Source organism: Miscanthus floridulus, chromosome 19 (assembly GCF_019320115.1).
Source record: "Miscanthus floridulus cultivar M001 chromosome 19, ASM1932011v1, whole genome shotgun sequence".
NCBI classification, from domain to species: Eukaryota; Viridiplantae; Streptophyta; class Magnoliopsida; order Poales; family Poaceae; genus Miscanthus; species Miscanthus floridulus.
The window spans coordinates 56,789,526-56,815,095 of NC_089598.1; the positions used below are offsets into that span (position 1 = coordinate 56,789,526).

General features: G+C 52.1%; 1 protein-coding gene across 1 annotated transcript in view; it reads right to left on the reverse strand.

The window, feature by feature from the left end:
- Positions 1–993: 993 nt before the first annotated feature.
- LOC136529151 (uncharacterized) overlaps positions 994–25,570 on the reverse strand; it is a 29,123-nt gene continuing 4,546 nt past the window's right edge. Inside the window, exons 6-12 of the mRNA XM_066522218.1 lie at positions 24,729–24,878; positions 24,481–24,576; positions 9,534–9,647; positions 9,316–9,446; positions 8,918–9,150; positions 1,582–2,343; positions 994–1,502 (exon numbers count right to left, since the gene is read on the reverse strand). Of these exons, the coding sequence (XP_066378315.1) occupies positions 1,453–1,502; positions 1,582–2,343; positions 8,918–9,150; positions 9,316–9,446; positions 9,534–9,647; positions 24,481–24,576; positions 24,729–24,878 (1,536 nt within the window). The 3' untranslated portion in view covers positions 994–1,452. The remainder of the gene's footprint in view (positions 1,503–1,581; positions 2,344–8,917; positions 9,151–9,315; positions 9,447–9,533; positions 9,648–24,480; positions 24,577–24,728; positions 24,879–25,570) is intronic.

Genomic DNA, 25,570 nt, shown 5'->3' on the forward strand with positions numbered 1-25,570 from the left:
GCTGGCAAAGGCTGTTACCCAGGTGGATGAAGTGCAATGTTGATGCTTCTTATCATGTCGGGGATCGTACAGGAGCGACAGGGGTGGTTCTCCGGGACCACGAAGGAAGGACAAGCGATGGAAAAGTGAGATGGTATGAGCATTGTCTGAACGCACTAGCAGCAGAGGCAATGGCTTGTCACGATGGAATGCAGTATGCGCGTGAGCAAGGGGTGCAGCGACTCCCGCTAGAAATTGATTGCCATGTCCTGGTTACTCTTTGGGAGAAGCGCACAAGCCTAGAGTCTAAGATTGATCCTTTACTGCATCAGATGGCTCATGAGTGTGCTAGATTGGTATCCTGTAACAGACCGGTGGAGGAGTGGCTTATAACCCCACCAGCTCTACAGGATATCATAAGTGATGATTGTAATCCTCTTCATGGCTAATATATGAAGCTCAGGTTAGCCTAAAAAAAAGAGACGTGCATGTTGCCAGCAAAAGGTGAGGGGAGCAGGTGCGAGCGGTAGACCGAGCCTGGCTTAATAGAGACGGTCGCCCCTTCCTTCCCAGCTAGCCAGGCCAAGAGCCTGTCGATGGCCAGCTAGAGCCTGGCTAAGAGGCATGTTCATAACCAAACACACCCATAGAGATTGCCAAAAAAAAGAGCGACGATGCTTACCGAGAGAATTTGAGAACCGCTTCTCCCACTGGGTCAGTTAATGCCAACTTCTAGTTCGAGGGATGCCATTCATCCTCTACTCACATCCAATCTGCAGCCTGTTCGGGAGACCGTATCGTATCGTGGATTATTTACTGCTAGCTGGTTTGGTATGAGAGAAAAACACTGTTCCTGGCTGAAAATTTACGATCGTTTACGAGCAAGCGAACAGGAAGGAAAAAGCTGTGTGCGGGTCCCTATAGTGACGTTGCAACTCCTGCAACACTTTCAAGAGCAGTCCCCGCCGTCCTGGTTGCTGCGGAGCCTGGGTTTAAAAAAAACTTTTACCAGCTAAGTTCTAGAGGTAGGGGAAAATTATGTGCCGGCGCTTAGACAAACAGGCCCTGTGAATTCGTTCACCTTGAAATTACAAAGCCATGCTGCTGGCCTGCTGTTGCTAAACACCAAAACTAACTCTCGCGGTTAAAAGGTTGGTGAATGAAGAATGAACAAACGCGGTGCCAGTGCAAAATATCAGGACAAGTGAGAGTACAAAATGTACTCTATGGTGGTGATATACATTAAACCTCTAACAGCCTGTATAGCCTATGTACTCTCTTTAGAATGTGAGAGAATTAGCATAGACCACTAGGTCAACGAAACCTAGTTCCTTCACCAAACTTGCCATCAACATTATAAGCAATCTCAGCTTCTATAGCAATGTCTTCACAGAATATGGCCCCAAACAAGCTCACAACACCATAAGCACCATACTGCACTTCACCACGGGGCGTTGTTGCTGGAATAACTTTTCAATAACCTAAACGGTCATTCAACGCAGTGCGACCATCACCAGTTTGACCTACAGAAGATTCAACAATGGCATTAACAATGGACCCAGCATGCTATGGATTGGTAACACATTAGTAGAATTTCCATACCTTCAGGTGGCACCCATGTTTCAGATTCTGGTCTGGCTTCAAGGAAATCTGGTCTTGCTGGGCCCAATACACGTTTTTGTTTAGACTTCTTCCCTTCTCTCTTGCTAGAATCTGGTTCATTCTCATTCTCCATTTCTTCCGAGGTTTGTAGACCACGTTTATGCTTAAGCAGAAGGGCCACAGCATCAGCAACTGATGCTTCACTTTCAACCGAAGATGAATTTGCCTCGCTGGCAACTGACTGGTCAGCAGACTTTCTCTTTCGTAAAATAAGCCCAGGGGCGGCCTCTTCAAGCTCTTTTCCACTGCCTGAAGAAAGAATGGTTTTCCGGTTTTTGTAGTCCACAAAATTATCAGGCTCCTCTGCATCAGACTTTTCTTTATTTATAAAGTTTTCTTCAGGTTCTATGATCCTTCTGTCACCAAGCCATTGAGGTTTTGGCATGGCAAATGCAGGTCTGCTGCCATCTTCTTGGTTCTTAGAGACATCTGTCTGTAATTTAGCAGGTTTATCTGTGCCTACTTCGCTAGAAGAATCCTTGGGTTTCTCCTCAGCTGTAGCTTTTCCAATTTTATTTTGTTTCTTTGATTCTAGTCTTGGATTATCATTAGATGTTGGAGGTTTCGCTTCTCTTGGCTTTAGATCCCTCTTAGAAGCTGCTTCTCCCATAGGGTCAGCTATTTTCAGTAGGTAAACTACTCTGTCTAGCTCATCCTGAAGATCAGAGAGTTCCTTCTGAATTCGGGCAATCTTATCATGTACTGCAAGATATCTCAAATTAGCAAGATAATAAGACTGAGAAATGCATCTAAACCGGAAACAAATGCAGAAATAAGTGTGCAGCAATGCATAACTTTTAGGTTAGTTCATCAATGTTAAAGACTAAACATATGCCTCATGGCAGAACAAAGCAATGCTCACCCTGAGAAAATAGCACATGTGCAACATCATATACTCTGGTAACTTAATTCTACATCATGTATGCTTCAGCCACTTAATAATAGAGTTACCATTTTAGTGAAAATCAATAAAGAAACATATATACTTTTTCCTAAAAGCTTTTGTGTGCACATGAGTGGATCCTCTACAGTAACACATTAATCAGAGCATAAGGCTGTGCTCAAGCCACAGTTAAAATCCCAACAAGAATTGGCAGCTCTGGCACATAAGACAACTGAATTTCATGAAATTCAAGGTCATGACCAAGGTTCTCTATAGCTTAGGATTACTTGCTTCCATTGTTATAGAATATGGAAGCTAGTGATTTTGCAAAGCTGAAGGGAACTGCTCTCAAATAGAGGCCTAAGGAACATTCCAGTTAAGACTTCTAGGTAGCAGGTATAGCCGTATAGATCTCCTTTTCCCATGTTTTTGTTACTTAGAAAATTTAATATAGTAATTTCAATGGTTCTACTCCGTACCGATGGATAAGTCTGGCTATTGTGGTCTTTGTGTTTTTAGGACAGCATCTTAGACTAGAGGACAGCATCTAGGACAGCATCTTAGACTAGCATCTAGAGGACAGCATCTTAGCATCTAGGACAGCATCTTAGACTAGCATCTTGGCATATGCTTGGCTGGCTAGCAGCCTATAAATATGTATCACCAACCCCTCGGTTTGGCATGGCATTGAGAAATAAACCAGAAAATTGTTCCAACTCCTAGTGTCATCCTCTCTCGATGAGAGTAAGAATTCTACTACTACCAAAAATGAGAATTCAGCGACTAACAACTGGTATCAGAGCCGTACTATCCTGTAGCCTAAGCATCTCCTGCTCATCTCCTCTCCCAGCCACACAACAGCCCTAGCTGCGAGCAGCAGCTCCGGCCGCTCCTGCTCACTCCTCCCCCGCGCAGTCTGAAGCAGCCCTCTCCCCACGCAGCAGCCCCCCGGTAGCGCGTCATGTCCGCAGGGCAGTCTCAGCGCTCGATCGCCTCGAGCACGCGGCGTCGGTAGGAGACCGAACTTGCCGTGGCAGAGGAACGCGAGCGAGCGGCAGCAGAGACCGCTGCGGCGGCGGCAAGGGCGTCGAGGCTCGCAGCGGCGGAGCTGGCAGCAGCCAGAGCGGAGGCGGAAGCAGCGGCAGCGGCGAATGCAGCGCGTGCAGCGGCAGCGGAGGTCGAGGCTCTGCGCGGCAGCATCGGCAGCTCCATTTCCGCTGACGACACCGCCGACGCGGACCTCGAGCTGCTATAGAGGGAGGCAGCGCAAGCGCGGGCGGCGCAGTGGGCAGCCGCGCACGCCCATGAGCGTGGCGGCAGCCCAGACAGGCGCGGACGCGCTGGCGGCGCTCCTGGAGGAGACGCGCACGGCGGTGGCGGTCCTGGGGCAGCCGCGCACGCCCACGAGCGCGGCGACAGCCCAGACAGGCGCGGACGCGCCGGTGGCGCTCCTGGAGGAGGCGCGCACGGCGGCGGCGCTCCTGGAGGAGGAGCGCACGGCAACGGTGGCGGACGGGTCGACGGAGAGCGCAGCCTTCACAGGCAGCGTGGCTCTCTCCCCGGATCGGTACCGACGGGTCGATGGAGAGCGCGGCCTTCGCAGGCAGCGTGACTCTCTCCCCGGATCGGTACTATGGCTACCACGGGCTCCACACTGTTGTCAGGGACGTCGGTCCCGGCGGTGGGTGGCCTACCCTCACCAAGACCAACTACGTCGAGTGGGCTGCGGTGATGAGGGTAAAGCTCCAGGTGCGGCACATGTGGGAGGCAGTCCGGTACGGCGACGCCGACTACGACCAGGATCGACGGGCGCTGGATGCCCTCATCGCTGCAGTCCCGCCCGAGATGCAGTTCTCGCTTACCAACAAGCGGACTGCCAAGGAGGCTTGGGACGCCATCGCTGCGGCACGCATCGGCAGCGACCGCGCCCGCAAGTCCACACTGCAGGCACTTCGCAAGGAGTGGGAGAACCTGACCTTCAAGCCCGGTGAGGACGTTGATGACTTTGCCCTCCGTCTCAACACTCTGTTGCAGAAGATGGTGCAGTTCGGCGATGACACCTACGGCGAGGAGAGAGCTGTCGAAAAGCTCTTCCGCTGCGTCCCCGAGAAGTACAAGCAGATGGCTCGCTCGATCGAATCTCTGCTAGATCTCTCCACGATGTCGATCGAGGAGGCGATAGGTCGCCTCAAGGTCGTCGACAGCGATGAGCCACAGTCTCTCTCGGGGCCCATCACCACTGGCGGGAAGCTCCTTCTCACTCGGGAGCAGTGGCTTGGCAGCCAAGGTGACCGGAAGAAGGGGGAGCCTTCTTCCGCAACAGGCGGCCGGAAGCGTGGCAAGCCGCGCAAGGCGCGCAGAGACGCCCAGGCCGGAGCGCGAGGACGTGCCGAGGGTGATGCCCGCGGAGGCGCCCAGGGCGGCGCCGCCGACAGGCACAAGCCGGCATGAGACGACGCCTGCCGCAACTACGGCCAGCTTGGCCATTGGGCCAAGGACTATCGACAGCCACGACGCAGCCAGGCCCACGTCGCACAGGCGGAGGAGCCGGCTCTGTTCATGGCACATGCAAGCATCGAGCTACCTCCAGCAGCACCGGCCGCAGCGGCTTTCCTGCACCTTGACGAGCCAAAAGCACACGCCCTCCTCGGCGACAGCTCCGGCAACGACAAGACTGACGGGTGGTGCCTCGACACCGGCACCACCCATCACATGACCGGTCGACGGGAGTTCTTCACCGAACTTGACTCTAGCGTCCGAGGCTCTGTCAAGTTTGAGGATGCCTCCGGTGTGGAGATCAAGGGCGTCGGCTCCGTCATCTTCACCGCCGTGTCAGGTGAGCACAGGCTGCTCACCAGAGTCTACTACATCCCCGCGTTGAAGAACTCCATCATCAGCTTGGGACAGCTGGATGAGAACGGTTCGCGCGTGGTGGTTGAGGATGGAGTCATGAGGATTTGGGATCGCCGTCGTCGCCTTCTTGCCAAGGTATCCAGAAGCGCAAATCGACTCTACGTCCTTAACGTGCAGGTGGCACAACCCCTCTGTCTCGCTGCTCGTCGGGACGACGAGGCGTGGCAGTGGCACGAGCGCTTCGGGCACCTTCACTTCGAGGCCCTGAAGCGGCTCAGTGCCACGGAGATGGTGCGAGGCCTGCAGTGCCTCGACCATGTGGAGCAGCTCTGCGACGTCTGCGTGTTGACAAAGCAGAGGCGACTCCCCTTTCCCCAGCGGGCGAGCTTTCGAGCCAAGGAGAGGCTCGAGCTTGTGCACGGGGACTTGTGTGGCCCGGTAACACCGGCCACACCGGGAGGACAACGCTACTTCCTGCTGCTCGTCGACGACCTCTCCCGCTACATGCCGGTGATGGTCCTCGGCAGCAAGGGAGAGGCTGCGGACGACATCAGGCGCGCGCAGGTTGCTGCGGAGGCGGAGTACGGCCGCAAGCTGCGCGTGCTGCGCACCGACAACGGCGGCTGAATTTGCGTCGTACTGCGCTGATGAGGGCATTCAGCGCCACTACTCCACGTCGTACAGCCCGCAGTAGAACAGCGTAGTCGAGCGGCGCAATCAGACGGTTGTGAGGATGGCTCGGGCCCTTCTCAAGCAGAGGGGGATGCCGTCTATCTTCTGGGGAGAGGCGGTGGTGTCGGCCATCTACATCCTCAACCGCTCGCTTACCAAGGCGCTCGACGGCAGGACGCCGTACGAGGCTTGGCATGGGCGCAAGCCGGCGGTCTCCCACTTGCGGGTCTTCGGCTGCCTCGCGTTTGCCAAGGAGCTTGGCCACATCAGCAAGCTCGACGACAGGAGCACTCTGGGAGTGTTCATCGGCTACGCGGAGGGCTCGAAGGCCTACCGCATCCTCGATCCGAAGACACAGCGTGTGCGCACGGCGCGCGACGTTGTGTTCGACGAAGGGCGAGGATGGGCGTGGGACAAGGCGGTGGACGACGGCTCGGCTCCGACGTACGACGACTTCACTGTCGAGTACGTCCACTTCGAGGGAGCTGGGGGAGTAGGTAGCTCTTCTTCGACGAGTGCGTCTACCCCAGTCCCCGAGCCTCCACCGACCCCGGCGCCTGCTACTCCGACGACACCACGCTTTCCAGCCAAGACCTCGGCTGCGATGAGTTCTTCGCCGGCCCCACCACAGCCGGCAACGCCACGCACTCCAGCACCGACAGGCACCACTCCGGGCATGTCTACTCCACCACCAGCTCGTGTCGAGCACGGCCCGGTTGAGCTCGCTACTCCGCTCTCTCACGACGAGAAGCGTGTCGACGCGTACCACGACGGCGAGCCGTTGCGGTACCGTACGATGGAGAACCTTCTCGGCGACCAGCCGGTGCCGGGACCGGTGCCTCACGACCTGGAGGCGCAGTTGCACCTTGCGTGTGACGACGGCGAGCCTCGGTCGTTTGCAGAGGCCGAGAGACACGCGGCATGGCGCGCCGCGAAGCAGTTGGAGATGGATGCGGTTGAGAAGAACCGCACGTGGGAGCTTGCTGACCTTCCTCGTGGTCACCGCACGATCACCCTTAAGTGGGTGTACAAGCTGAAGAGGGATGAAGCCGGTGCCATCGTCAAGCACAAGGCTCGCTTGGTGGCACGAGGTTTCGTGCAGCAGGAGGGGGTCGACTTCGACGACGCCTTTGCTCCCGTGGCACGGATGGAGTCTGTGCGACTCCTTGCGCTAGCTGCCCAGGAGGGCTGGTGTTTTCATCACATGGACGTCAAGTCGGCGTTCCTTAACGGCGACTTGAAGAAGGAGGTCTATGTGCACCAGTCGCCGGGATTTGCGATCCTCGGCAAGGAGGGCAAGGTGCTCCGCCTACGCAAGGCCCTCTATGGCTTGCAGCAGGCACCGAGGGCGTGGAATGCCAAGTTGGATTCCACGCTAAAGGGGATGGGCTTCGAGCAAAGCCCGCACGAGGCAGCCATCTACCGACGGGGCAGTGGAGGTAATGCTCTGCTGGTGGGTGTCTACGTCGACGACTTGGTGATCACCGGCACCAAGGATGCGGAGGTGGCGGCATTCAAGGAAGAGATGAAGGCCACCTTCCAAATGAGTAACCTGGGGCCTCTCTCCTACCTGGGAATCGAAGTGCACCAGGATGACTCCGGGATCACGCTTCGACAGACCGCCTACGCCAAGCGCGTCGTTGAGCTAGCTGGGCTCACCGACTGCAACCCAGCTCTCACTCCGATGGAGGAGAGGCTGAAGCTGAGCCGCGACAGCACGACGGAGGAGGTGGACGCTACGCAGTACCGGCGTCTTGTGGGGAGCCTTCGCTACCTCGCCCACACACGGCCGGACCTAGCATTCTCCGTCGGCTACGTTAGTCGGTTCACACAGCGACCGACAACGGAGCACCAGCAGGCTGTGAAGAGGATCATCCGCTATGTTGCGGGGACTCTCGACCACGGCCTCTACTACCCTAGGTGCCCTGGGGCGGCACACTTCGTCGGGTACAGCGACAGCGACCACGGTGGCGACATCGACACCAGCAAGAGCACGAGCGGGATCCTCTTCTTCCTCGGCAAGTGTCTCGTTAGCTGGCAGTCGGTCAAGCAGCAGGTGGTGGCCCTGTCCAGCTACGAGGCCGAGTACATAGCAGCCTCCACCGCTTCGACTCAGGCGCTCTGGCTCGCTCGACTGCTTGGTGATCTCCTCGGCAGAGACACTAGAGCGGTGGAGCTCAGGGTGGACAGCAAGTCCGCTCTGGCCCTGGCAAAGAACCCCGTCTTCCATGAACGCAGCAAGCACATCCGGGTGAGGTACCACTTCATCCGAGGCTGTCTTGAGGAAGGGAGCATCAAGGTGAGCTACATCAACACCAAGGACCAGCTTGCGGACCTGCTCACTAAGCCCCTTGGGAGGATCAAGTTCCTTGAGCTCTGCTCCAGGACCGGGATGGTTCAACTTTCCCACAAGACGACGTACAAGACTTAGGGAGAGAATGATGGATAAGTCTGGTTGATGTGGTCTTTGTGGGACTGTTGTGGTGTTTGTGGGGCTGTTGTGGTCTTTGTGTTTTTAGGACAGCATAGGACAGCATCTTAGACTAGAGGACAACATCTTAGACTAGCATCTTGGCATATGCTTGGCTGGCTAACAGCCTATACATATGTATCCCCAATCCCTCGGGTTGGCATAGCATTGAGAAATAAACCAGAAAATTGTCCCAACTCCTAGTGTCATCCTCTCTCGATGAGAGTAAGAATTCTGCTACTACCAAGAGTGATAATTCAGCGACTAACACGTACAAAAGAAGTAGCAAACAGACAGCCGTCAGGGTCACTACTGATGATATCAGGCTTGTAACAAAGATTAAAATAAACAAAGACCCATGAATGTTCAATTGAAGTAACTGGAGCGTACAAGCATACCTAATTGAGATGACAAGCCACTCATATAAGCATCAAGGTCATCCCTGAGATCTGGAGTATCACTCTCAGACAGCTTATGCTTCTCTTCTTCGAGCAATTTTGTTTTACATTCAATATCATTGGTGATGAAATCTTTTTTCTCAAGAAGGCTATCAGCAGTCTCAACTGATTGTTGCTCACTTGATTTCTGACTAGATTTCTTCTTCGTTCGATCAAAAAATTCATCATCGTCACTAAATTATTTAACAATACATTAGTCAATATATAATAATCTAGCATTCTAGCTTTAAGCATACCAAACATTACTAAAAGGTATATGATACTAAAATCCCAATGCATAGATATTATACATGATGTAGCAGTGAGCAGTCATAGGTCAAACTTATCAGTGTACATACCTAAGAATGTCATCTTCTTCCTCGAGACTTGCTTTATGGCTGCCATGCTTTGCCTTTCCAGAACGAGCACCAATACTTTCCCGTATACTGTCATTTAAAGTTTCTTCTAGATTATCTAGCTCCTCCATAATCTGAAAAAAGATATGATTTAGTCCTGCTCACTAGATGAGAAATGGACAGTTACATATTAACAAATGTAAGCATAGGAATGTCCTCACCTGAGATATCCGTTGTTCATTTCGTGCAATTTGTGTCTGTTGACCTTGGGTTAGCCCACCTTGAGAAATGTCCTTAACTCTTATTGCATCAATTTCTTTTTTCATGTTGCCAATCTGAAACAAAGAATAGCAAGTAAAGATTCATGGAAAGCAGAAATACAATCGTGTAAAAAGTGTAGTTTCAATCTATCACTCCACAGGCATGATTACCACAAGTGCACAGCATCAATAGCAGGACCCTCTACAGCCAACACATGAGGCAATACGCTTGCAGCCTTTTCTTTAAGCAACTGGAGGATTTGGCATGAGGGTCCTCAGCTAGCTGAAGAGATTGACCTTATTGAATGGCCAGGGGTTTTGAGGAACAATTGCATTAAAGCCTTTAACAGAAATGTAAAGCAGGGGCCCTTAAAAAGTGTAAACAAGTGTTCTATGAGGAAAAACTTAACAATTGTCGATACCCAAAGCAAGGACTTCCTGAAGATGATAGAACTAATAGCTAGCAACATGATGGCAGCCACTACCTCATGCTACTCTTGATTCAGCACTGTACAAACATAAAGGGACATGCTGGACTTTACATTCTTACTATCCAGCATAGCACTGACAAAACCAAATTAGGTTCTAGTTTACTTTAGAACAGGAAAGAAGTTAATGTATGTTTAAGCCCTTGACTCATCAATTCCTGCATGGTGTATGAAGTGAGGCTGTGTAACTGGCATGAAGCGTAGAATGATGACACTGTAGCATGGACCCTGCTCATATAGCCCCGCGCTTTTGCACAACTAGTCGTTTATTTCTATCCACTGATTGATTTTTGTCAAGTGGCATCACCCTGATATATTAAACATAGGTTTCATTTATCAGATTCTTGTAGAAGGTTCACAATAATTTGTGACAACAGGCATGCCCATTAACCCAATAAACAAAAATTACTTAATAATGAATCATGTGAAGCAACAATTGATGCCAAGTGTAAGTTACATGTACTACAACACAACACTGTGGGTCCACTATAAGGACCCACATGTGTCAGCTATAGGACCTGCTCCAGAACATGTCATCTGGATCGGTACAATAAAGAGTTTAAAATTAGTTTTCACACTTCTAAACAGCAGGCAGTATGGAACACAAGCATAGCTCTAGTGATGATATAACTACTAATATACTCTACATGCAGTTTAAGAAGAAATTACTACTCCAATAGCTCCATTTATGTTTCATTGTTGGAAACCAAACAAAAAATAATGGAGACAATGAAAGAATATTCCAAAACATAGCCATTTGTTCCTCAGTCATCACAATATCACCAAGGCATTTGAAAACATAGCACATGAATCGGGATCAAAGGTGTGTTCCTCAACCTGCACACCATCCCCCCTAGAGGGTCAGGTTGAACAGGGTTGACATCCCCGAAGAGGCAGGGTTGCTGTCTTTGCCTCATATTAAGGAACAATGGAGAGGAGAAAAAGAGGAGTGCAAGAGATTGTCGCTGCCAAGATGCTGGAGGTGGAGACTGTCGACGAAATATGGTCGGCAGTCTGCCGAGGGGTATGCCCACGGTAGTTGATTAATCGGTGGAGGTGCGTGAGATATGAACTAGATGGTGACACAGGCGCAGAGACAGCGATTTAGACAGGTTCAGGCCGTTAACTTGACGTAATACCCTACGTTCTGTCTTTGGTGGATTGTATATTATGATCAGATGAAATCACGGGGTCCCTACCCGTCTTAATAGCATGGGGGGTAGGGTTACAGGTCGGTTGAATCTATCCTGATCGGTTTACATGATAAGCGTTACAAGGATTGCGGTATCTTAGCATATCCGAATAGGTCTTCCTTCGTCATCAAGTTCTTCCTCGTAGTCTTGCGACGCACACCGACCTGCGTCGTGCACCGCGCGACGTGATCTGGTGGGCTAGGCCTCCCCTGGCGGCGCGGCCCATGTACAGCCCTGTGGGTATCTGGGGTTATACCCCCACAGCTAGTCCTCGAGCGCTTTGTATCCGCTGAGCAACGTCGTCTTGAGCTTGTCCGAGCAGTTCAACGTGTAGCCGATCAACAGTAGCGGGCGTCCGACCAGTTTAACTGGAAGCCGAGCAGTTAAATCGAACGTCCGACCAGTTTAACTGGCTGACCGACCTCGAACTTACTCAAAGCTGAGGTTTGCCAGAAGGATGTAAGGAGCTCAAGTAAAAAAAATTTAAAGCCTTCACCTTAGGCGAAGTGTGCCCACTTAGGTTCCGTGTGGCGAAGTTAGATGCTTAGCATCCCTGATTTAGTCAGTACGGAGGAACTTAGTCCCTCGTGTGCGAAGATAGATGCTTAGCATCCATGCCTTAGGCAAAAGGTGGCTCTTAGAGCCAAACAGAGAGCTTACGACTTAGTCGTTTAGGAAAGCATTGGGTCCTAGAAATAAGCACATTCACCGCAAGGTGAAGTATGCCCACTTAGTCCCCGAGCCTGACAGTATGTGAAGTATTCACGTGGTGCCAGTATCCAAAACAGTAAACTTCAGGTGCCAAACTAGTCCCTAGCTTAACTGGAAACTAGTCTCCGGCTTAGCTGAGAAAAATCTAATATAGAAAAAATGGTACAGTCATCGCTAGATGACGTGTACACACGTAGTCCCTGAGCCTGCTGAAAGATTAAGAAGAAATTTTGTAGCAGGATCAAAGAAAAAATACTTGGAAACCCCGAAAATATCGACAAAACAGCGCTTAGCACTTAACTTCACTTTGCAGCCCATGTACACACAGCCTTGATTGTGTATTCCACTAGTAGGGATGAAAACGGATCGGATACGGACGGATATCCATGATATTACATTTGTTTTTATATTTCTGTCCAGATTCGGATTCGAATACGGATAGTGTCAACCATGTCGGATAGGATATGATTTAATATCGACATCATAAATATGTGATTTGAGTATTCGGATACGGGAACGGATACGGTGTCGGATGTTGAATACCCGGACTCGGATATGGACAGATCTGAACCCCTCTAAACGGATTCGGTCTCGAATACGATTGAAAAATATCCATACCATTTTCACCCCTATCCACTAGGCCCATTTAGCGGCCCAGGATGACGCGCGGAGAAATTCAAAAGTGAACGCGGCGCGGCGGGGCGCGGTTTCCCAAAAACCCTAGAAGTCGAAAGGTTGGGGTCGAATCAATATAAATCCGCCGCGGCTCCCGCGCACACTCCCCATTTCTCCGTCGTATCCTCTTCTTCCTTGCTCACGCGCCTTCTCGTCTGCAACCGCTCCGCCACTAGGGCAAAATCAAACACCAAGCAGCCTCAGCCTCGCCAGATCCGCCCGATGGCGCCGAGGAAAACCCGCGCGGGTGCATAGAAGGCTTCCCGTGGGATCGACCGCGAGGACTGGGTACCGTCGACGAGCAGCGAAGCGTCCCTCAACAATCTGGTGGTGCACGAGGCGTCATTCCCGATAGGGCGACTGGGGGTGGCATCTAGCAGCCGGTGAGCAGTTCCCCACGCCCCATACCAACGAGCAAGTTGTGTTCGAAGAATACTTTTTTCATGGCTTTAGCGTTCCGATCCATCCCTTCCTCCATGGTTTGATTGCTTACTACGGCATCAGCCTCTGCAATCTGAGCCCAAACTCCACCTTGCACGTTGCCATCTTTATCAATCTTTGCGAATCGTACCTTGGAATCCTCCCCCATTTCGATCTGTTCCGCCATTTCTGCCTCAAAGTGAAAGGGGGAACTGGCTCCCGGGTGGTCAGCGGTGCCCATTTGCAGTTGCGGGACGGGATGGTGAGTCAGTACATTGCCGTCCTGCTTAACACATCTGTGAAGTACTGGAACTCCAGGTGGTTCTACATCAGGCAGGTGGAACCGTTTGTGCGATGCGATGTGGATCAGGTCCCGACGAGCAACAGGAGGTGGTTGGAGAGGCCCAGTTCAAATGGCATGGAGCAGGTGAAGGAGCTCCTGACTTTGCTGAACCGCAAAAAGTTTGATGGGGTCATTGTGGCGACGAATTTGATCTTCTGGCGGATTCAGCCCTGTAAAGAGAGGGCACATCCTAGATATGAGTTCAGGTGTGAGACTGACGGTACCCGCGAAGAGCCCGAGCAGATAGATCGGGACGAAGTCAAACGCCGCGTTGCAATGCTGTTCAACCTCGCGGTGCACACTTCCATCAAGGAGCAGTAGAGGGCTTACAACATCACGAGCCTTCCCCCAGCGGTAATGATTTGTTTGGCGTGTATGCTTTTCCTTTTGACATTTGATCAACGTATTCATTCGTGTTTTTGAAGATTCATGGACAGGACCGGGCGGTGTACTTCTCTGTCGTGCCGTCGGAGGACTGGCCGATCGCCGTTGACGCCCGGCCAGGCAGTCCCTAGCGCCAGACCAGCTCGGGAGCTGGCGAGGAAGGGTAGGCTGGCCATGGAGATGAAGACGAAGATGATCGGTCCAGCTACGTTCGTGAGAAGGTGCGGGGAAAACGGTCGGCTGAAGACGAGCCGCCCTCGAAGGGGAGAACGACGTCAAGTTCCTCCCACCGTGATGCGGGAGGTGTCAGTATTGGAGGCCCCACCTAGCCCCGGAGGCGGCAGATGGTTCTACCGGAATCGTCTGATCACGACGAGACGGCACCTCCTCCGCCAACCATCGAGATGCCCCCACTAGCTGCACACGCTGGGGCAGAGACGAGGGAGAGGCGCCGAGCACGGGAGGCCACTGGCGGAGTCCCCGAGGCTGCTTAGATGGCCACGCCGGCGACGGTTGGGGCCACTAGCCCAAGGACTGTCGGGGCATCAGTTGGCCCTGCCGCTGGAAAGGGGGGCTCAGGGAGGGCGCCATGTAATTTTACTATGGAAAAGGAACAAAAAAGAGAAAAAAGGAATTCTGTTTCGGGACCAAGCAAAACTGGATTGTTGTGCCGTAGGAAGGATAGCTATACTAATTCGATATACTCAAAATACACCTTTGGTACAAAATTGACAATCTCACAAGGATGAAATATCAGTAATTTTCTATTTACTGGTGGATCCCATCTTTTACGGAATCAATTCCTTTTTTGAATAAAGTCTGAGTTTTGCTCAAGTCTCGAATAACTCAAGAACATATTCGACCCCGTTTCAGGACAGCTCGGTGAGAGTTTTGTTGTAAGTGTTCTTCATTCGCAGCATCTTTGGGGCATGGGTGGGGTTATTTGTTGACGAGTTGTTTCCTTAACGTAGTGCGGAATCGGCCGAAGAGCTGCATCCGTCGGGCGCCGATGACGAGCAGCGCGAGGCGGAACCGGTGGCTCCTGACACCGAGCAGTGCCAAGCAGGAGCGGACCCGGTCGCCCCTACTATGGAGCAGTCGCCGCTTGCGGAGCCGACCACCACCGGTGGTGATGCTCATGGGGAGGAAAGGTCGGCGAGCACGCCGGACGTTGCAGAGGCGCACGCGACGACAGGCGCACCGGTCGATCCTGCGGGGGGGGAGCTGATACCACAGAGGAGGCGCTGAATAGCGGAGCGCAAGATCCGTCGCGGCCCATGGAGCAGGCGATGCCCCGGCGGCGCAGCTGATAGAGATGGGCTTGGACATCCCGTCCGGCCACAGCACCGTCCGAGGTCGCCTCCAAGGATAGCCACCGTGGAAGTCGAAGAGATACCGCAAGAGCCAACCCAGCCTCCTCAGGTCTTCCGCACGATCCTCCGCCGCGGGGACAAGTTCGACATGCTGGAAGAGGAGGCCAGCGCGGAGGTGAAGAGGCTGAGAGGCGATCTATCAGCGATGATGGGTCGGATTGAAGTAAGTTGAAACAATCTTGTCGCTATGCTCTTCTGAGGTGTAGTCTATAATCATTGCTTCTGCAGAGTGTAATGAAGACGTCCGAGCACCACCGACGCCTCCTAGACGAAATGGCTCCGGTCCTTGTGGAGAACAAGAGGTTGCAGTCATCGGTGAATGACCTTGATGCGAGCCTGACCAGAACGCGCCGCAGGGAGGAAGAGTTGGAGATGTAGGTCTTGAAGTTGGAGAAGGACAACCAGACGTTGGAGGCGGAGAAACAGTTGCTAAATGAGCGGCTTAGTCGTGCTACCGGTCAGCAGAAAGGTAAGATCTTAGGTTTTGCTCTGCAGACGTTCGGCGTAGTGTATTGTTTGAACGCTTAACTTTTCTTGTAAAGATCTGGAAACGGAGCTCGGCCTTTCCCACGAGGCCGTCGCCCAACTCCAAAAGGAGAAGGAAGAGGCGGAGGAGAAAGCCGATAAGGTCGCCAGAGACCTTGAACGTAAGGATGTCTTCTTCTGAAAATGTGCTCTCGTGGCGTTAGGGGCATGTCTAACTCATTGCTGCTTTGCTGCAGAGTATCGATATAATGCGCAGGCGCAGTTCCAGGTGTTCAGGACGCAGGTGAAGGCCTGGGAAGAGAAGCTGGAGGCAGTGGTTTCAGGGATAAATCCCGAGCTTGACTACATCGGCTTCGAACCGACCAAGGGAACGATGCAGCTGCCTGGCGACATGCCTCCTCGATCGATCCTCAATCGGTGCCAGGGGGCCTGGGCAGACTTCAAGTTCACCCGCAGTGCCGCAAACTCTGCCGTCCTCCACGCGCTCACGGTGATTCGGTCACACTATCCCTCGGTTAAACTTGAGGTGATAATGACCGGCTTCGCCCGAGGGATGAGCTCGGCGAAGATCACGAAGCTGGAGGACGAGGCGAATGAGGCAGCGGCAAAGCTGGCGGACGACATTGACCTGTTCGGCGAGGGAGAAACAACGCCGAGTAAATTTGGGAAAAACTCATGTTGAAGTGTTATGTAAAGTTGCTTAGGAGCTGTCGTAAACACTAAGTGTTATTTTGAAGTTGTGTTTATATTTAATATATACCCTCCAGAGCAGTTAGTTTGTGATTGTGCCCCCAGCCCTGGCTAGCTCGTAAACCGTAACGTGGAGCGCTGGAGCTCGTGTACGTGTAGGAAGCCAAGCGTCACCAAGGAGCTGCTGCCGACCACCCATAACGCAGAGGGCTGACGCTCGTGCACGTGTAGGGAGAAGCTGGAGACAGGGCCGTCTCTGGAAGGCGCAAACGTAAACATGGTCGTTGGGGGAGCCGTTGAGGCGAAAGCGTATGTCATCTTTAAGATGGTATACATGGAGAGAGGCCGTTTGTAGAAATAATCATGGAGAAAACAACATAGAGAAAACATCATGACAAAAACTTTATTGAATACTGAAACATAAAGGGTACATATCTTTATATGGAACGTTTCAAGGATAGAAACGCCTAAGGAGATCGATGTGCCAGGAGTTTGGGACGTCTACTTCATCCAGGTCGCACAGTCTGTAAAACCCTGGTCAGGTGACCGCTTTAACGATGTAGGGGCCCTCCCAAGGTGACGAAAGCTCGTGCATCCCATCGGTCTTCTGTTTTCTGTGGAGTACTAGGTCGCTAACCACGAAGAACCTATCTTGGACATTGCGGTTGTAGTACCTTCGCAGGCCCTCCAGGTATTTGGCCATCCGAACACATGTGACCAGGCGCTCTTCTTCTAAACGATCAACATCGACAAGCAGGGCTTGGTCGGAGTTCTCTTCATCGTAGTGCTCCACCCTTGGTGCTCGTAAAACAACATCAGCAGGTAACACGGCCTCGAAGCTGAACACCAGGAAATAAGGGGAGACGCCGGTGTTGCAACTAGGTTGGATCTTTAGTCCCCAGACCACAGTCAGCAATTCTTTAAGTCATTTGCCCAGGTGCATCTGCTCTTTCTCGTAGAGTCTCTTCTTCAACGCATCTAGGACCATGCCGTTAGCGCGTTCGACCTAGTCGTTAGCCCTGGGGTGTGCAATCGAGACGTACTTGACTGAGATGCATCGGTCATCGCAGAAATCCCAAAAGTTGTTGCCAATAAATGTAGACCCCAAGTCGGTGATAGATGTTCGGCAGGCCAAACCTCTGGATGATGTCGTCGAGTAGCTCTGCGGCTGCCTTCGCCGTGGTCTGAACGAGAGGTTTATACTCGATCCATTTGGAGAATTTGTCGATGTCGACGTAGACCCAGCGGAAACCTCCTAGCGCAGGAGTCCCCAGCATGCGAACGGCTAGGAAGCAGGAATCGTCTGTAGGGCCTGAGCTAGAACATGGATTTGCTTAGAAAAAAACTGATAACCTTTACACCGGCGAACAAGTGCTTTAGCGTCAGCGACGGCTAAAGGCCAGTAGAAACCAGCTCGGAAAGCTTTGCCGACCAGTGTTCTACAAGCGTGGATTTCCTTGAGTATCTTCTCTCCCTCTTCTTTGGAGACGCACTTTTGGATCAATTCTTCCTTAGCGTTCTTGCGCATCAGCTTCCCATCGACTAGGACATAATGCTTGCTGCGGCGAATCAGGCGCTCCATCTCTGTCTTGTCAGCCGGAACGTCTGCAGTGGTTAGGTACTTGATGAAAGGTTCTCTCCAATCACTGCTCGGCCCAGGAACCGCTGCAACTATCTACTCGGCAGGTGGCACTTCTTCAACGACTTCTTGCCCCTGCTTGATGGATAGGGTCACAAGGTCCTGGACGAATACTCCAGCTAGAACTTCGGCTCGGGTCGACCCTAGCTTTGACAGCTCATCGGCTGCTTGATTATCAGCCCGAACCACGTGATGGTACTCGATACCGTAGAACTTGCGTTCAAGCTTCCTCATCTCAGCGTAGTAAGCGTCCATCTTCTCGTTGGTGCGGTTCCAATCTTTATTGAGTTGGTTGATCACGAGTGCGGAGTCGCCGAACACCATGAGGCGTTTAACGCCGAGCTCTATGGCTATACGAAGATCGTGTAGTGCCGCCTCGTACTCCACGGCGTTGTTGGAGGCGCGGAAGTGAATCCGAAGGACATAGCGAAGCTTATCCCCGGATGGAGAAATAAAGTACACACCTGCCCCGGCACCGTCGAGGTTAAGGGAACCGTCGAAGTACATGGTCCAGTGATCGGGGTGGTTGACCGGGACAGGAGTCTGCATATCGGTCCATTCAGCGATGAAATCGGCGAGCGCATGCGACTTGATCGTCTGGCGTGGTCTGAAATCGATGGTGTAGGTGCCGAGTTCGACCGCCCATTTAATGATACGACCATTGGCTTCCTTGTTTCGGAGGATATCGCCAAGTGGGTACTCAGTAACCACTGCTATGGGAAATGTCTCGAAGTAGTGACAGAGCTTTCGGGATGTGATCAGGGTGGCATATAACAGCTTATGGACCTGGGGGCAGTGTTCGCCTAAACAGCCTAAACGGCCGATTAAACGGTAAACGGTGGTAAACTGTTTTGTTTAGGGGGTAAACGAAAATTCAACGGTTCCATTTAAACGGTCAAAAAACGGGAAAAATGGTCTAAACGGGCTAAACGGAACGGAGATAAACTGTATTAAATGGGCTAAACAGCTGTTTAAACGGCTGTTTAGGCGAACACGAGGTAAATCTAGTTCAGTTTTGTATGGATAAATTTGTATACTTAAGTTTATTATATTTATAAATGTGCACACTTGATATGTTACTTGCATAAATATCTATATTTGGTTCTTTTCACATGTATAAATATATATACATACCAAAATAATTGATTTTTACTCGGATAAATATGTATAAATGCTAGAATACTAGATTTTTTACATGCACATATATAATTATATTTTTTTTTTTAAGTACAAAACCGTTTAGACCGTTTAACTTCGTTTAAACAGCGTGTAAACAGCCTAAACGCTAAACGAAGGGCGACCGTGTAAAGACCGTTTACCGATTAGGAAAACATTGCCTGGGGTAGCGTTCAGGACCTCGCTGATGAAATAGACTGGACGCTGGACTTTGTAGGCGTGTTCGACCTCTTCGCGCTCGACGACGATAGCCGTGCTGACCCCTCGGTTGGTCGCCGCGATGTAGACTAGCAGGGTTTCACTGGTTTGAGGCGCAGTCATAATCAGAGGTTGTGTGAAGAAGTGCTTGAGCTCGGCAAACACCTTGTCAGCATCCTCCAACCAGATAAACTTTTCTTTAGCATTGAGCAGCTTGAAGAAGGGGAGTCCCTTTTCGCCTAGCCGGGATATGAAACAACTTAGAGCCGCCATGCACTCTGTTAGCTTTTGGACGTCTTTGACACAGGTCGGCGGTTTCATCTTAGTCACCGCCTCTATCTTCTCTGGATTGGTCTCGATGCCGCCGTGGCTAACGATGTTGCCTAAGAGGATACCGGACGGAACGCCGAAAATGCACTTCATGGGATTCAGCTTCCATTGGTACTTCTTCAGGGCTTTGAATGTTTCGGTGAGGTCGGCGATGAGGTTATTGGCAGTCTTAGACTTAACCACTACATCATCGACGTAGGCCTCAACGTTCTTCCCGATCTGATCCTTGAGGCAACGCTGGATAGATCTCTAATATATAGCACCAGCGTTCTTGAGCCCGAAGGACATGGTGGTGTAGCAATAAGCGCCGAAGGGCGTCATAAACGACGTCTTGATCTAATCTTCGTCCTTTAAGGAGATCTCGTGGTAGAATCTATGACCTTGTCTATGTGAGGTAGGCCAAAGGGGTCTTTAGGGCAGTGTGTGTTGAGATCGGTGTAATCAACGGACATTCCCAATTCTTTATTCTTCTTTCTTACAAAAACCGGGTTGGCTAGCCACTCCGGGTGATACACCTCTTTAATAAAACCGGTAGCTAAGAGCCGTGTTATTTCTACCCTAATAGCCTCCTTTTTGTCCTGCGCGAATCGTCAAAGTTTCTGCTTGATCGGCTTGGCGGTTGTCGAGACGTTTAAGGAGTGCTCGATCAGCTCCCGAGGTACGCCGGGCATGTCTGCAGGCTTCCATGCGAACATGTCAACGTGCTCCCTTAGGAAGATGACGAGCGCGTCTTCCTATTTGGGGTCGAGGTCGACCCCGATCCGAGCAGTCTTGCTTCGGTCGCCGGGGGCGAGGACCACCTCCTTGACCTCCTTGGACTCGGTGGCTACTCGGGGAGCCTCCATGGTGGGGATCTCATGCTCCTCCTGTGGGATCTGCTGCGAAGCGGCGAGGCGGTCCTGCATACGGATGGAAATGTCAGCAGCCTCGACGAGCGCGAAGCTTTCCCTCTCGCAGTCGTAGGCGGTGTTGAGGTTGGCGCGCAGGGTGAAAATTCCCTGCTCTGTCGGCATCTTCAGGATCAGGTACACATAAAGTGGTACGGCCATGAATTTGGCGAGAGTCGGTCGACCCAGGATGGCGTGATACGCCGTGTCGAAGTCTGCCACCAGGAAGTTGACGTAGTCGGTACAGAAGTGGTCGGCGGTGCCGAACTGTACCGGCAGAGTGATCTGCCCCAGGGGTTGGGACGCCTTCCCGGGAACGATTCCCCAGAACAGAGAGTCCATGGGGGTGAGGTCTTCCTTGGTAAGCCCTAACTCAGTTAGGGGTCCGTCGAAAAGGATATTGAGGGCGCTCCTTTCGTTGATGAGGACCCTTTTGAAGCGTACACTCTTGATGATGGGATCCAGGACGAGCTAAAAGCGCCCTAGGTACGGGATTCAGCCCACTGGTCAGCCCTAGCGAAGGTAATATGGTACTCCGACCAGTCCAAGTACTTGGGGTTGTCGATGGTGTCGTCGTAGGTGGTTACCAACATGATCTGTCGAGCGGTGAGCTTCTGCTCCCGCTTGGTCTCGGTGGCTGCCCTCCCTCCGAAGATCAAGGCGACGGTCTTGGTGGGATCCTGGTAGGCAGGGCGAGCATCCTTGCCACGATCCTCCTAGCCGCCATCAGCTTCGTCGTCCTTGCGCCATGGCCTCCTATCTTCTTCGCGGAATGCTTTGTTCAAGCCTTTGCACTCACCCATGGTATGCTTGCTGCCTTTATGAATGGGGCAGGGGCCGTCCATGAGCTTGGCGTAGTCGGCGTCGTAGCTGCGCTTAGCGCGAGCATTGACGGCGTTGACAGAATTGTCTGGCCTACGTCGGCGTTTTGAGCCTTCTGGCCTATCATCGCGCCGGTGGCCACGATCCTTGTGGCGGCGGTCACGCTCGTCGTCGCGGCGGTCGCGGCCATCGTAGCGCCTTTCTTCGCAACGGTCGTCATTACGATGCTGCTGCCGCTCGGGGCGGGAGGCCCAATCAGCTTCCACGGCGTCGACATAAGCGTTTGCTGTGTGCAGCAGCTCGCCGATGGTCACCGGCCTCTTGCGATATAACTTCGAGCAGAGCTGCTCGTGGTAGAGGAGCCCTTTGGTGAAGGCGGCGATGGCCTCACTATCGCTGATGTTGGGGATGCAGTTCCTTGTCTCCGAGAAGCGCCTGATGAAGTTGCATAGGGGCTCCCTGGAGGTTTGATGAAGCTTCTCCAGGTCGTACTTGGTGCCAGGATGCTGACATGTGGCCATGTAGTTCGCAATGAAAACCTTCTTGAGATCCTCCCAAGATTCGATGGAGTCAACCCTTAGGCAGGCTGAGGAGCCAGTTGTTCGCAGATTGATTGAGCATGACAGGCAAATAATTTTCCATTACATCTTCGCTTACGTTGGCAGCGTGCACGGCGATCTCGTACAGCGTCATCCACTGCTCGGGATTTGCTTTGCTGTCGTATGTATCCACCCCGAAGATCTTGAAGCTGGCAGGCCACCGGACGGCCTGCAGTCTTGTCGTGAAGAGACGAAGTCCGGCGGTGTTGGCGACGGGCGGTGCTTGAGCGGCACTAGGTGCTCCGTGCTCGGCGTCGTACTGCTGTCGGCGTTAGATTTCCGCGTCGTGGCGCGCGGATTTGTTGTTCTCGATGCAATCGCGGACGTCGATGTTGGTGTTGATGCACTCACGAACATCGTGCGGCAGGGGTTGATTGACCTCCAAGTTGATGTTGCGGTGGTCGCCTCGGCCGCCCAATGGGCGAGGGGGGCGTCCATCTTGGTCCTGGTGCCCTTCATAGTTTCCTCTAGCCCCTCTATAGAGATAGGGGCCGCCCCGCTTGATAGCGAGGGCGTTCGGAGCCCTGGTGCTGACTTCCCCTGTCGTCGCGAGAGCCACGGGTACGACGGTTGCGTGCCGACGCGGTCGAGTAGGAAGGAGCAGGATTCCGGATCTCGTTGACTTGGACTTGGGCCGCTTTAACATGCGCGGCGATCTTTTCAACTTCCGGAGTCTGTGGGAGTCTAGCCAGCTCGTTGAAAACAACAGCGGCGTTGGCGCTTGGCATCTGCTGCACCGGCTGGTTGCCCACCATGTCGAACTCGTCGTCGAGATTGCGGCGGACGCGGTGTAGGGCGTTTGGATCCCCGTCGGCCCCGCGAGCGGCTTCATTGTCCCGGTGACGTTGGCGGTCGGCGTTCTTCGCCAGGCGAGCATTGCGCTCGTCGACGGTTTCACCGTCCTTGGTGACGCTATCGTGGCTGATATGGAAGATCTCGCCCCCGAACCCTGGCGGGAGGGGGGCAACTGGAAACGGTCTCGGTGGAACCCTCGGAGTATGACCCGGGGCTCTCTTCCAAGATGACGTGGATGGAGTCGTCTAGAATCTGGCGAACAGCCACCATGTTCACCACGGGCGCAGGTTGATCGGCCTTAGGCAGATCAATCATGTAGAGGTCGTCGATGTGGTCGCGCTCGGTGTGGTCGATGAAAAGGTGGTGGACGGCATCTTGATACGCGGATCCTGCACCCACCAGCCCAAAAGGATAGGACTTCGGCATGTTCTCCGTCGAGGCTTCATAATCGACCAAGCGCAGGCCGGTGGCAGGAAGTGGTCGGTGTCGCACCGTGCGCCCTTCTAGAGTAGTCGTGATCACCATATTGGAATCTTGCCACCCCGGACGAGGCGGCCGAGCAGATTGATCGGTCGTAGCGGCATGGCGACCTCGGAGTGCAGGAACTTGGTCGCTCACCGTAGATCGATCTAAGACCGACTCCATGAGAGAGGCATTCGGCTAAGACGTTGGTGACCCGATCGACAGATGAGATTAGATCATCCTAGTCGATGGATCTCCTAGCCTAACGACGAGGCGCCAGGATCTTAGATTTTGTAGATGTTGGCACGATCGGCGCAGGGTGATTCTACACCGCCTACACGATCTCCCCGTCGCCGTTGGCGCCGATGACCCAGATCATAGATCCAATCGTGAATGACTGGTCTGCCTTGAGAAGGACCATGGAGCTGGGGAAGCGGACCATCTGGCTCGCCATGGAATCAGCACGCACACCCCCTACCTGGCGCGCCACTGTCGACGAAATATGGTCGGCAGTCTACCGAGGGGTATGCCCACGGTAGTAGATTAATCGGTGGGTATCTGGGGTTATACCCCCACAAACCCTGTAGAGGACTATCGACACCGGCTTGAGTACGTTTCAGTAGCCAAAGCAAATTAGGGAAAATAATTGAGGGCACAAGGAAAGAGGAGCCCATGAGCAATCAATGTTGCTAGTAATGGTTTGAGAAACTGGCCAGAGGTGAACAATTTGTGGCTGGCAGCACTTGTTTGCGTATAGGAGAACAAAGAGAGAAAAGGGAAAAGGGAGATGGTGTGCTTGTGCTAGTCATGAGAATGGCTTAGGGTCACAGTGGTGGGCTGTATGGGCCAGCACATAGCAGCCAATTTAACTTTTCTTTCTCTTTTTTCCACTTTCTTTTTACTTTGTGATCAATCTTAACTTGTGCATGGCCTGTTACATCTCACCTATCATGAACCCAATTTAGTTGGGATCAGTTGATCCCAACAAACCCTTTGACCTTCATTTTTAGATACCTGCGACCTGCAATCCACATCACTCGTCGACCCAGGTTTCTGGCGACTATGTTTGAAAGAGTATCAACTGAAAATTAAACTGGAAAAGGCTGTGTATGAGTCCCTAGTATTTATTGGCACATTCGCATGAAACAATATTAGATTTTTCCCCCCAGTAGATTACGGGATAAATGAGAACTTGCAATCATACACAAGAATATGAAATTTCAGTACAAGTGCTTACCTTCTCCATTCGTTTTACTATCTTGCTACGAGTTTTCTCTTGTCTATCAGTAAGCTGACCTTTGTAGGTTTGCCAAGTAATTTCATCTGCATCATCCTAAGATCCAAGAACATGATCAGTAAAAACACAAAGCAATATATGAAGCTGAATTAGGAAAGTGGTGTGCAGCTTAAACTTGAGAATAGCTCCATCAAAAGCTCTCATCTGAAACTAAAAACACAACCAGCTGTGGTAAACAAACATCTAACCTCTGCAGACTCTTCTATTGCATCTTCTGCCATACCCCATGAGATTCCCTCTGCCAAAGCTGCTTGAGTTTTTGCACGTAAAATGGAAGCTTCACGATCAAGCATATCTTGCTGAATTCTAGCATCCCGGAGTTTCTGCAAGTCTTTTTCCTGACATACAAAAGAAGCAAATGAATATAGGAAACTGAAACAATAGGATAGGTTGCAGGTGCTTACAGAATTTGAAAATGTTCCTCATGACAAAATGGATTGGTCTCACACAATTAAGAGACATCAAGTCTAACAGTTACAGCGAACATACAACACAATTACAGAAGGATAACTAAACTATCTAGGATTCCATATAAAACAGCCCATACATTTTTTGACAAATATCTTAGTTTACCACTGAAATAAATTGTTTCTATAAGACACATTTCAGAACCCTTTGTAGCTCAAACCATGGTTCTTAAGGTGTGGCCTAGCCATCCAGGCGTGTGCAGGTCCTGTGTGTCCCCTTCGCCTTAGCAGTCTGTGTATGGCGTTGCCTGGGCGTCCTGAAGGATGGAGGCGGCCGCCATAGGGGTGTGCTCATGGGAAATAGAGGGAACAGACGCAAGTGGGATGGGCAGGCGGGGAATATAAGGGGGAAGTGCAAAAGGGGCAGACGGGCGAGAAAACGATAGGGAAACCGAGTGATGGGGCAGGAAATCGAGGGTTCCAAGCGGCTATATCAGTTAATTGGGGCACAATAGAGAGGGGAACAGAGAAAGAAAAGGGAAAGAGGTCGGCGCCGAAGAAACAGGAGCAGATCCCCTGCAAGGCGGTGACCCACGCATCTCCGCTTGTCTGCAACCACGTTC